We start from the raw sequence: 12,556 nt of genomic DNA on the forward strand, positions 1-12,556 counted from the left end.
AACCCCCAATAAATTTATTTTAAAAATTATGTATATATTTTAACTTTTCTTCTCTGATAGCCTTTATATTTATTTATTTATTTATTTATTTATTTATTTATTTTTAGCTTATCCGACATTTTTGAGAGTAATGCATTTTTAAAACTGTCAGAGAATACACATTTCAAAATTCTTTAATATCTTTTTTTTATACTGAAAAATCTATATTTTTTGTGATCAATTGTTCTCTTGTTTCATCTTGTTTTTCCTATCTAGTTTGACTGGTTTTCTTCTCTGGTAATTTTTGAGTATTTGTTCATACATTTTCTTAAAGGAATATAATATACCCAGTAAATACTAGATTTTTAATCCTGATAAATATTACTTCCTAAGCTGTGTGACTCTGGACTACTTATTTAACCTCCTTGGGCTTATTTTCTTCATCTCTGAATATGATAGTGTTACCAATCTTATACATCTGTGAATCATTAATATTATCAAGATGAATACATATAATTTGCTTAAGACATTGACTTATTTGAGGGTGAAAATGTTATCAGAAGTGTTAGATCTTGGTTCTTGAGTTTTGCAAAGACAGAATTCAGAGCCAAGAACTCTAGTGTAAGAAGTTTACTTAGCCTTTTAGAAAGAAAGCCACAGAGGTAGAAAAAATGAGCCAGCTGGGCTGCATGGACTCAGGAAACAAGTTACAAGGCAAAAAAAAGGGCCCTTAAAGCTTAGAAAAGAGAAATCAAAGAACATGTGCCTAAACAAAGAAGTGGGAGAAAAGCATGGGCATGCTCCAGAAGGAGAGCACTGGGTTCCTTGTCTTGAGGGTTTTGATCTGTTTTCTAAAGGCAGGAATTTTAGGGGAGGTCTCAGGAGAATATCTCCAAAGAATATTCATCAATTTCCCAGGTGCGTCTTTTCAGGGTTGGGGCTCTATCAATTGGTCAATGCCTAGGTAAGAAGACATTAGTCACTGCTTCTGGTCCTGAGGTCAGCCATGGCATTACTTCATTGGGTTTTGCTGATTTTCCAGGCCTGGAGCTGAAACACAACTGAAGCCTAGATGTTATTTCTAGCGTGACCAAAACTCTGTCTCTGTGGTTAACAGACCTGAGGCTTTGTTCTGATCAGAACCTCATTGTCCTGAAGGCTTAATGCTTAAGGGAGTGGTTCTGCAAGGGAGAAGGGAGTAGGTGGTCAGGGTGCTGGATGGGGCCAGTTTGAATCAGCAATCTGTCTCAGATTCCCCATACTACTTGCCAAGGAATTTTCTGACTTTTGTACTATTTTGCAAGCAGACCTTACTGTGAGGTCAGCTGGCAATGGGGGGAGGTCACATGAGAAACCAGGTCCGAGAACTTTGGCTGGAACCACTCACATCCACGCCCGCCAAAAGAAATGGCCCAGGAGCATGTTGAAAAAGAACAACTGTCTGTCAGCCAATGAAATTTTGCCACCTCATATCAATGCACCACCACCATACTAATGCTATAAATTACCCCCGCATGCTGGGGGAGGCTGCACAACCTCTCTGGCCCCTCTCTTGCAGACCAGTGAACCTCACCCGGGATGCTCTCTGAATAAAGCTTTTGCTAGTCCACACTTGGTGGCTACACCATTCTTTCTTCCTCAGTGGAAAATACCCTACACTTACACATTACTTCACCCCTAACCCTCTCTCCCATTCCCATGTGCACTCAGATTTACAACCCTACTTCCCTTAGATTTGAGCTTATTAAAAGGTAAAGTATTGAAGGGATCAAAATTCTGCCACCCTGAAGCTTTTTTTTGGGGGGGGGGGAGAGTCATTTTAATCTGTTTATTAAGAAGTAAGAGATTCAGGAAGAATTTTTGACACCCCCCTTCCCTGCTCAAGAGATTCAGACAGAGAAACCTGCTTCAGAAAAATCTGAGGAAGTTCCACTTAACTGAATTTGAATTCAATATGGCAAACAGGAGGATTTCAGCAGGTGCATGTTAGCTTGATAACCCTTGTCCCATTGTTTATGAATTTCCAGCAAGAGTTTTTCTGCCAGGTATGTTCTAGTGTTTTTCACCTACCTATTAATTATCTACTCTCACTTCTGAAATTTGATACCCTGTGCCCTCTCCCTTTTTTCAAAACATCACCTATATACTCAATGTTGCCCCACTGTCTGGAATTTCCATGCCTATGTGAATTCTCACTGTATTAAACTTTGATTTTTTTTCTGTTAACATGTCTCTGTTAATTTGCTTATCAGTCCAGTCTAATTTAGAAGGTGGGAGGGAAGCATTGGTATGATTTTAGCCCCCAAAGTATACTTATATGTCCATTGATCTCTGACATTTGGAAATTGAATTCTAAAATGTTTGTGAATTTAATTTTTAGGCTGAATTTGTTGAGACGCTGGACTTTACTCTTTTGTGGATTTCCTTATGATTCTTTTGGGTGATAATCAAGTTCCACCAACCTCAGATGAAAATCTCACTGTGACTGAGACAACTTTCAACCACATTGTTGTCTGTGTATATGTGCCAACAAGGAAGTCAAAAGCACTAAGAAGACGTGTGTTTTATATCCATGGTGGTGGCTGGTGTTACAGAAGTGTTGGTAAGTGAATACTTTGAACAATTTTTTCACTGGGGTAGTGTACAAAATTTTTATTAGAAAATAATATCTCTAGTACATGTACAATGCAGTTCTGTTTGGATACTACAGTCTCTTTTGTTTTCTCTTGTTTTGTTCTCTTGGAAAATTTCACACTTCCTTGAAGCTTTGAAAAATTCTCTTCTGCATATGTTTTTCTCATCAATTGGAACTAAGAAGACAAAAGTTTTCATATGTGTTGCCAATACTTTAAGAGAGCATGCTTTGCTATTTTTCCCACTTTGACATTAGTGACATTCTAATGTGTTAACTCATTTACTCATATATTTACTGCATTCCTGAAAAAATGCTTGGAGCTTACATTCTAATGGAAACAATCTCTAATCAGTTAAAAAACATATAAATTATACAGTGTGTTACAAAGTGATAAATGTAGAAAATAGTAGAGCAGGGTAATCAGGGTCATCAAGATTGAGTATTTAGGTTGCAAATTTCTTGAAATAGAGAATTATAGTAGAAAAAGAAATATATTTAGAAGTGGAATACTTGGATAAAGGTCCTGTTGGCTTGCCTGTCTTGGTGAGACACCAATAAATAGAATGGCCCACCATCCTCCAACTGCACCATTTCTTTATTGTCTTCTTGAATTCAATGAGAACCTGCATGTGAAAGGCCACAATGGTGGCCCCTGGCCATACAGGTCCCAATTGTGTGATTTTGAGAAAAATCACCTAACTGCCCTTTGTCTAAGATTGCTTAATATTTATTTACTTTCAGATGAATGGTATACAGGTCAACTAAGGGAGTAGAGATTGGGCTGTAATCTAATTTAAGAACTCTGAATTCCTGAGAAGAATAAACTACTCTAAACAAAAAATGTTACAGTCTGGAAAATAAGCAAGATTTTCAGTTGATATGGGTAGTTAGAGAAAGAGAAAGCAAGAGAGAGAATCTAAGATGATTGCTTTCCTTCTAATAGATTGAATAAATAGGTAAGAACAGATCCTTTTTGAAGAGAGACATAGTGTTGTGTGAGAGAATAAATAATCAGCAAGCACTGGAAGTTTGTAGAGAATCACCCATTTAACCTTGAATACTCTATGCCTTGGATTGAGAAACTTTAGTTAAAAGCCCTGAGTGGCCTGACTAAATGGTGGCACAGTGGATAGAGCATTGAACTGGGATGCCGAGGACCCAGGTTCAAGACCTCGAGGTCACCAGCTTGAGTGCAGGATCATCTGGTTTGAGCAAAAAGCTCACCAGCTTGGACCCAAGGTTGCTGACTTGATGTTGGGCAGATAAAATGTATTATGCTCACTTTGTTAAAGATGGTGCTGCCCACGTGGAGTTTGTTGCCCAGGTGATCTTAATGTGTGTCTCTGTGGACTGTGGGCAGGCAGAATCCTTGTAGCCTGGTGCTTGGTTTTGGGATTAAGCCTTTCCCACCCTTTTTGATGTGGGGTGGTACAATCCCATCATGCCCCAGATAAGTGACTTTGTATTAGAGACTTCCCTATTTTGTATATTGGATTAAAGGTTTGGATTTCTACACTATAAAATAAGGGCAGAATGGGAGCTTTCTCTCTTGGTTCCTGAGATTATTATTAGAGGAGAGAGCAGAGAGCAGAGAGCAGAGAAAGGCCACATGGAGCAGGCCAGGAGAAGCAGTCAAGATGGCGGAGTGTTGAGTGAGAAGCCAGTTTGTGCAAAGTTTGTGCAGGGAGAAGGAAGGAGATGGGGAACAGAGGTGAATAAAGTCTTGTGAGCTAAATACCTTTGATTCTAGGAAACTCGGATAAGTCAGTAGCTTTGTGAGCACTGAATGTGAGTGGGTTTTGGAGCCCAGTGTGTGTTTTTACTTGCCTGCTGGGTGCAAGCTAGGATTAAATATGATGGCCCACCAGTTTATGGCTCCATTGTTTCTTTACCAACTGTCCGAATCCATTGTGAACCTGCATGGGCCGGGCAGCTGTAGTAGTGGCCCTGGGTTTTGGCTTTACACTTGAGCAAGGGGTTACTTGGTTTGTTGAAAGCCCATGGTCAAGGCATATATGAGAAAGCAATCAATGAATAACTAAGGTGTTGCAATGTGCAACAAAAAACTCATGATTGATGCTTCTCATCTCTCCATTCCTGTCTGTCTAACCCTCTCTCTGACTCTCTTTCTGTTTCTGTGAAAAAAAAAAAGCCTTGAGTGAATGTCTCTTGGATGCAAACACCAAGAAGCTGTGTGAGTGAGTGACCTTCCTGCAGACACAAAGGAATGCATGTGAACAAGCTTTAGAAAATTAGCCTGAAGGTTCTAGATTGCCCCTTCCTTTGTGTTTATTAATTAGCAAAAGAAAAGAATGTTCTGATCAAATTAATCATTTCTCCATGTGAGTAAAAGGCCATTAATCATTCTTTCCTTGTCACCCGATCTCCCTCCCTGTAATCCTGTTACCTCTGTTCTGCTTCTGATGATAAAAGCTAAGGGAGAAGGAGATTCAGGAGGCCCTTAGCAGGCCTCCCCATCTCTCTCTTGACATAAGTTTATGTCTTGAGTAATTTATTTTCCATGCTACACTGGTAGTTTCCAGCAAGCTGAAGTACTACAGAAATTGTCAAAGAGGTAAAAAAAAAAGAAAAAAGGTAAAATTCTCAATGAAGAGAGATTAACAAAAAGTGCCAAATGGGCCTGACCTGTGGTGGTGCAGTGTATAAAACATCGACCTGGAAATGCTGAGGTCACTGGTTTGAAATCCCTGGGCTTTTCTGGTCAAGGCACATATGGGATTTGATGCTTCCAGCTCCTCCCCCTTCTCTCTCTCTGTCTCTCCTCTCTCTCTGTCTCTCTCTCTCTCTCTCTCTCTGTCTCTCCCTCTCCTCTCTAAAATGAATAAATAAAAAATTAAAAAACAAAAAAAGTGCCAAATGGTGTAAAGATACCATAAAGTGAGAGGTGAGAAAATGATAAGAATAGTAGCTGGGCTTAATAGGATTCAGTTATAAAAAGAATAATCAAGTGAATGATAAGATGTGAATTATGTAAGAGCATTTAACATCAATTTTTTATATGAGAGAGACATAAATGATTTTATACAACTAAAAGAAAGGAAGGTAATTAATATAAATATATTAGAGAATTAGATGGGCTGTGTATGGCCAGGAGCCACCATCATAGCCATTCACATGCAGGTTCCCCTTGGATTCAGGCAGATGGTAAAAAAATGGTGGAGTCAGAGGATGGTGGGCCATTCTGTTTTTTAGTGTCTCACTAAGACAGGCAAGCCACAACAGAAGACAAGGGAAAAGCAGAAAACCTGTGTAAAGCCAGTAGCCACGGCCACAATCACAGCCACCTGGCTCACACAGGTTTGCATTACATTCAAACAGACAGTAATGAAATTAAACAATGGAGCCAATAACTGGCAGGCCATTAGCCTTAATCCTAGCTTGTACCTAGCGGGCAAGCAATACACACAGTGGGAAAATACTTCCCTTTTCATTCAGGGCTCCCAAAGACAGTGACTTTACCAAGTTTCCTAGAATCAAATGTTTCTAGCTCACCAGACTTATTCACCTCTGTTCCCCATCTCCTTCCTTCTCCCTGAACAAACTGCACAAACTGGCTTCTTCCTCAACACGCCACCATCTTGGCTGCTTCTCCTGGCCTCCTCCACATGGCCTTTCTCTACTCTCCTCTCTAATGCTAATCTCAGGAACCAAGAAAGAGCAAGCTCCTGGTCTGCCCCACTTTATAGTGCAGAAACCAAAACCTTTAATCCAATATACAAAATAGGGAAGTCTCTGATACAAAGTCACTTAGCTGAGGCATAATGGGATTCCTCATCAGAGTGCACCACCCCATATCAAAAAGGGTGGAAAAGGCTTAGTCTTAAAACCAATCCCCAGATTACAAAGATCCTGCCTGCCCATAGCCCAGCCCCAACACACATTAATATAATCACGCCATCCCAAGCAAGAAGGGCAACCAATACCATCACCTTGGCAATGGGCTTCCATGTGGGCAGCACCATCCTTAACAAAGTGAGCATAATATATTTTATCTGTCCAACAACCTTCTTTTCCCATGAAGGGCAAGGGATCAGGGAGGCCCCTGCAATTGTGATAGCAGGAACCAAGAGAGCAAGCTCCTGGTCTGCCCCACTTTATAGTATAGAAATTAAAACATTTTAATCCAATAGACAAACAAGAAAGTCTCTGATACAAAGTCACTTATCTGAGGCATAAATGAGATTCCTCATAAGAGTGTACCACCCACATCATGCAACAGTCAAGGGTGTGGGGAAAAGCTTAGTCTTAAAACTAAGCCTCAGGCTATAACAGCCCTGCCTGCTTACAGCCTGTCCCCCACACACAATGCAAACTATAAGCAAGGAAACATATATATCAATTTACAAACCCATTTGACCAACATTTCACCCCTTTTTGCTTGCATTATAATCTAAATCACAGGTATCTTCCATGATGGTCACTGTGCAAGGAGTGGGGTACATTGCATAAATAGAAACAGTACCAACTACAGCAATAGGATTAACAAATCAAAAGCTATGGGTGAAATGAAAGAGCTGTCAGCGGCACCAAGCAAGGCAAATCTCTTCTCTCTGGTAGAATAGAAGCCAGAGTTTTGTCTGTAGACAGCACTGTAGCTAGTACCAGAGGCTGCCCTGAGAGGGCATACCAAACCTTTTTGGCAAATACACCAGCATCTACTGGTTCTATGTGTAGTAAAATAGAACTCATTTGTGAAGCCAATAGGCAAGGCCACCATCACAGCTGCCTGGCCCATAAAGGTTTGCATTGGATTCAGACAGTTGGTAAAGAAACAACGGAGCCAAGAACTGGTGGGCCATCATCTTTAATCATAGCTTGTACCCAGTGGGTAAGTAAAAACACACACTGGGCTCCAAAATCCACTCATTCATGCTCACAAAGCTACTGACTTTATCCGAGTTTTTTAGAATTAAAGTTTTTTAGCTCACCAGACTTATTCACCTCTGTTCCCCATCTCCTTCCATCTCCCTGCACAAACTCGCTTCTCACTCAGCACTCCACCATCTTGGATGCTTCCCCTGGCCTCATCCACATGGCCTTTCTCTGCTCTCCTCTCTGCTCTCTCTTCTAATGCTAATCTCAGGAACCAAGAGAACAGGCTCCCGGTCTGCCCCACTTTATAGTGCAGAAATCAAAACCCCTTTAATCCAATATACAAAATAGGGAAGTCTCTGATACAAAGTCACTTAGCTGAGGCATAATGGAATTCCTCATGAGAGTGCACCACCCTACATCAAAAAGGGTGGGAAAGGCTTAGTCCTAAAACCAAGCCCCAGGCTACAAGTATCCTACCTGCTCACAGCCCACCCCCAACAGACATTAATATCACCTGGGTGATGAACATCCACATGGGCAGCGCCATCTTTAACAAAGTGAGAATAATATATTTTATCTGCCCAACATCATTATTGGCCATAAAGAAATTGTGAAGGTGCCCTTCATAATGCTATCCCCCTGAGCACTCAAGGGATAATATACTTCTACCTTAGATGACCAGGTGCTGGTTTCCCAAGGAGTTAACTGGAGGTCCACCTCTAGCCCCTTTCCCCATGGTACCAACAAGGCCACCCATCTCAGATGGGGGGCCTGTACAGTCCAGGGCCAAGTCCATCAAAGCCGTTGGCCTTTAAGAAGGGCTATTGGGGCAGACAAGGCACGTTTCCCTGCTGTTCAAAACCTGGCTTGAGTAAAACGTCCTTGGTGTGTACCTGCAACTGAATGGGGGCACTTGCACGATGCAGGAGGGCCTCTACTGGAGCTGGGTACCCATCAAAATCTGGAGTACTGTCCACAAGTGGCGTGTCCATACAGTAAGGGAGCTGGTGTCCCCCTCCTTTTGCAGACCCTGCTTTAAGAGTTCATTATACTGCTCAATGATACCAGCAGCCTGGGTGTGGTAGGGAACATGGTACTTCCAGTCCACCTCCAGTTTTTCAGCCCACTGAACCAGTAAAATGAGTACCACTGTCACTTTCAAGGACCAGCGGTCGCACATATGCAGCACTCAAGCAGTCCAGAGCCTGTAAGACTGCCCTCTGGTCAGGGTTACGGGCAGGGTGAGCAGCAGGCAGACTGGTGGCAGTATCTATACAAGTGACTGCATACTGGTACCCTTCTGACTTTGGTAAGGGTTTAATGATGTCTATCTGCCATTGTGTCAGTGGAACATAACTCATCTGAACCTGTCCAGATGATACCAGTGGTCTCCGAGGGTGCTCCTTGGAACATACTGCACATTGCTCACAGGCTGCAAGTATCTCTGCATAGAACACAGGAAAGTTCTATGCCTTAACTATAGCCCACATAGTTTTCTGTCCCGCATGGAGCCGGCACTGGTGGAGCCACTGCGTCACATCACCTGCAGGTGCAGTCTCCAATCATCGCACCCTTGCCAACATATCTGCCTCATCATTCCCAGGATGGGTAAAGGGGCATGCCCTGTGACATGATATACTGTCACCTGCTTCTGGTATACAATTTCCCATAAGTTCTGCCACATGGCCTGACCCCATAGTGGACAGTGCATTACCATCCACTGGTTAATGTGCCAAGTAGTAATGCAAAGGGTCAGTCCACGATAGACAGCCCAGCTGTCAGTAGAGATCACCAGAGGTGAAGTTTCATTATGGGCAACTAGCCAAACAGCTCTTAATTCTGCCCATTGGCTGCTTTGTCTGTACCCATGTCCATCCAAATAGTCTCAGTAGATGATGGAAGGCTATGGCCGTCCACTTGGCAGGTTAGCCCCTGCTGGAACCATCAGTATCCCAGGCATCCTCAGAGATGGGCACCTGCCCCTCCTGGAAGGGATTGACTTCAGGTTCTTCCTCCTGAGCCCCAGCTGCACCTGACTCTAAGATCTCATAGGTGACTGGACCCAAGACTTCCTGAAGTTCTGCCCTTAATGAGCTGGTGCTAATAGCACAGCGCTGTTGCAGGTAGGCACCCCACTTGGCCAGGCTGGACATTTGGGCCATACCACTACGTGGTTTGGTAGCCCAATCTCTCACCCATCCTGCAATAGGGTATGTTGTCTTGACTGTAGCTGGTGTTGTGGTTGTAATGCTCTCAGTAGCCAGGAGAGCAGCATACACATCTGCCAGCTGCTTCTCCACTAATGAGTAACAAACTTCAGCACCTTTCCATAACTGGGACCAAAACCCAATACATTGCCGTAAGCACTCTGTCCGTTGCTACAAGCCCCATCCAAACCCCTCCAAGGTTACATGAACATCCATCTCACAGGGCCTGGCGGGATCAAACACATTCAAGGCCTGTGCCACCTTGACAGCTCTCTTAGCTTCTGCAGATAAACCTTGTGCCTGCTTAGTCCAAGACCACCGAACCCTTTCCGAATAAAGTTGTACAAGAGGTGTAGTAACTAAGTCAAATGGGGTATAAATGCTTGCCAATACCCCAACAAACCTAAGAATTCCTGTAACTGTTTTACTGTAGTGGGCACGGGGTATGCTTGGATCTTATCTATAACTGCGTCAGGGTTAACTTTTGTCTTACCCTACCAGACAACTCCCAAGAATTTAACAGATAACCCAGGACCCAGGTCCTTGTAATTTGTTCTCGTTGATTGACCAGCCACATGCTTTCACATGGGATAGCAGGGTAGAGACTGCTTGCTCCAATTCTGGAAGAGAATCACTAGTTAGCATAATATCATCAATATAATGGTACATGCAAACTGCCTCTGGCTGTTTCCATTTAGCCAGATCAGCAGCCACCAGCCCAAGGCACAGGTGGGGCTATGGAAATAACCCTGGGATGAAACTGTAAAGGTATATTGTCTTTCTTCCCAACTGAAGGCAAATTGGTCTTGACTCTCTGCAGCTATATCAATAGAGAAAAAAGCATTGGCCACGTCTGCCACAAAGTGATATGTCCCTAACTCATGGCTTAGCTGATCCATCATGTTAACTATCGAGGGAACAGCAGCGTGCAAAGGGGGAACAGCTTTATTAAGTTCTCTGTAACCTACTGTCATTCTCCAGGTTCTGTCTGGTTTGTGCACAGGCCATACTGGGGAGTTGTAAGGACTGTGTGTTGGCTGGATGATTCCCACCATTTCTAGTTTGAGAATTGTCCCTGTGACTTCTTCATAACCACTGGACAGGCGGTACTGCTTGGTGTTAGTCACATGCTGAGGGATGGGTAATTGCAAAGGAGAATGTGATGCGTGTTCCCACAACACTGCCTTCACAACCCTGATCTGCAGACGGAACTCCCCAGCTGTAGTTTCCAACCACAGTCCTTACAAGACATCTACCCCCAAAATATATTCAGGAATAGGAGATACATACATCTTATATGGCTTAGGAGGCATTCTTCCTATCCCCAATGGAATACTTATTGGATTCACTTGAATGATTTGGCCTCCATAACTGTCAATAGCCATTGGGGTCCCAGCAAACGGCTCTGGGTTTTCACAGAGGAGGGAACATTCTGCACCTGTAACACCAAGGCCAATACCCATTGTACATTGGAAGGGGACCAGTGGATACCCAGTTCCACATGTGGCCTCCGGTCACTGCTCATCCCTGTTAGATGGTTCTCTTTTCCTATTTGAACTGGTACAATGGGTCTTGGGAGTTCTCCTCTCCCTCAGCTGTCTCTATTATATAATCTTGTAACCGTGCTGCCCGCGCACCAAATGTTTTATTGGTAGCTGCTGGGGCCTTTCGTCTCAGTGGCTGGAACTTCTGTTTTGTTTTAAGCTGCCGCCAAAGCTCCAAAAGAATTTTATTAGATTGTCCATCCAATTTCCCCTTATCTGCTCCAGCCAAAATAAAATCTACCCACATCTGTTTTTGGGAAACCTTTATAGGCCCATTTCCCTTGTTAGTTGGGGAGGGCAACATAGGCAGCAACCCTCACTGCTTTATGATCTCAAGTAGCCTCCAGTTCTCCCAAATCTGCTACCATCTGTGTAACTGCATTGATGAGCTGCCCCACATTGAGGGGCCTAAGATAGCCACAAGTGACCCAAGAAGGGTTGATGGGGCACTAGAAAAATAAATTTCTTCATTTTTGCCGTAAACACTTCCTTGTCTGGCCCACGGGACTCAGGGTTGAAAACAGCACTCTTCTTACCTAGTTCCCGAAGGACCTTTACTAACACTGTAGTAATGCCACCAACTCATTGCCCCTGGCAATTCTCCAGCATTCTGACAGACCATACGAATGGCAGCCATCACCCATTCTAATAGGGTGTGGTCTCCTGAGTTGCCATGGCAGTTTTGAAGATGCTGCCTCAAGGAAGAGTGTGTGGTAATGGCAGCCAATTTCTCCAGCTCTGTTCCGGAGAGTATGATACCATCCACCCCTATGTCCCATAATTGTAGTAAGCAGGATACCAGGGATTCAGTAGGTTTCTGCCTAAATTGTGCCCCCAACCCCATCAGCTCTGCCTGGGCATAAGGGTCGGACCACAGAGTGTTCAATTACCTGGGCAGGACGCTGTGGCTGCCCTTGAGGGATTCTTTGCTGCTGGGTTTTTACCTTCTTTTTACAAGCACTGGTCGGGCGCTCAGTGTGCATATGGGAGCTTCAGCCTGAGCCTTCTCATCCTCAGCAGAGGAGTTGCAAGCGTTGGGTCCCGCTGACTCAAAGCCAATCCACCAGCATGTATGTTGTTGCTCATTTGGTGACCATTTAGGCTCCTGTGGCTGCTGGCTTTTGGCCAGAAGCTGAGACTCGAGCTCTTGAATCCTCAGTTGTTTCTCCAACAACTGCTGGTACAATTGTTCAGTTTCCAGGAAAAAATTGCAACTCACAAACCCATAATTTGTTCTCCAATGCTTGCTCCAATTTCAGCCTTTTCTGCCATTTGATTTGCAATTCATACTGAAGCTTTCTACCTTGGGCAGCTTATCACACAGAACTTCTGGTTTTCCTCTTGAGTAAGGAACA

General features: G+C 43.4%; 1 protein-coding gene across 1 annotated transcript in view; it reads left to right on the forward strand.

Annotated features, from left to right (window-relative positions):
* LOC136395331 (arylacetamide deacetylase-like) overlaps positions 1 to 12,556 on the forward strand; it is a 64,493-nt gene that overhangs the window by 11,700 nt on the left and 40,237 nt on the right. Inside the window, 1 exon segment of the mRNA XM_066369890.1 lies at positions 2,375 to 2,581. Coding sequence (XP_066225987.1) covers positions 2,375 to 2,581 — 207 coding nt within the window.

The sequence above is a fragment of the Saccopteryx leptura genome, chromosome 2 (assembly GCF_036850995.1).
Source record: "Saccopteryx leptura isolate mSacLep1 chromosome 2, mSacLep1_pri_phased_curated, whole genome shotgun sequence".
Taxonomy (NCBI): Eukaryota; Metazoa; Chordata; class Mammalia; order Chiroptera; family Emballonuridae; genus Saccopteryx; species Saccopteryx leptura.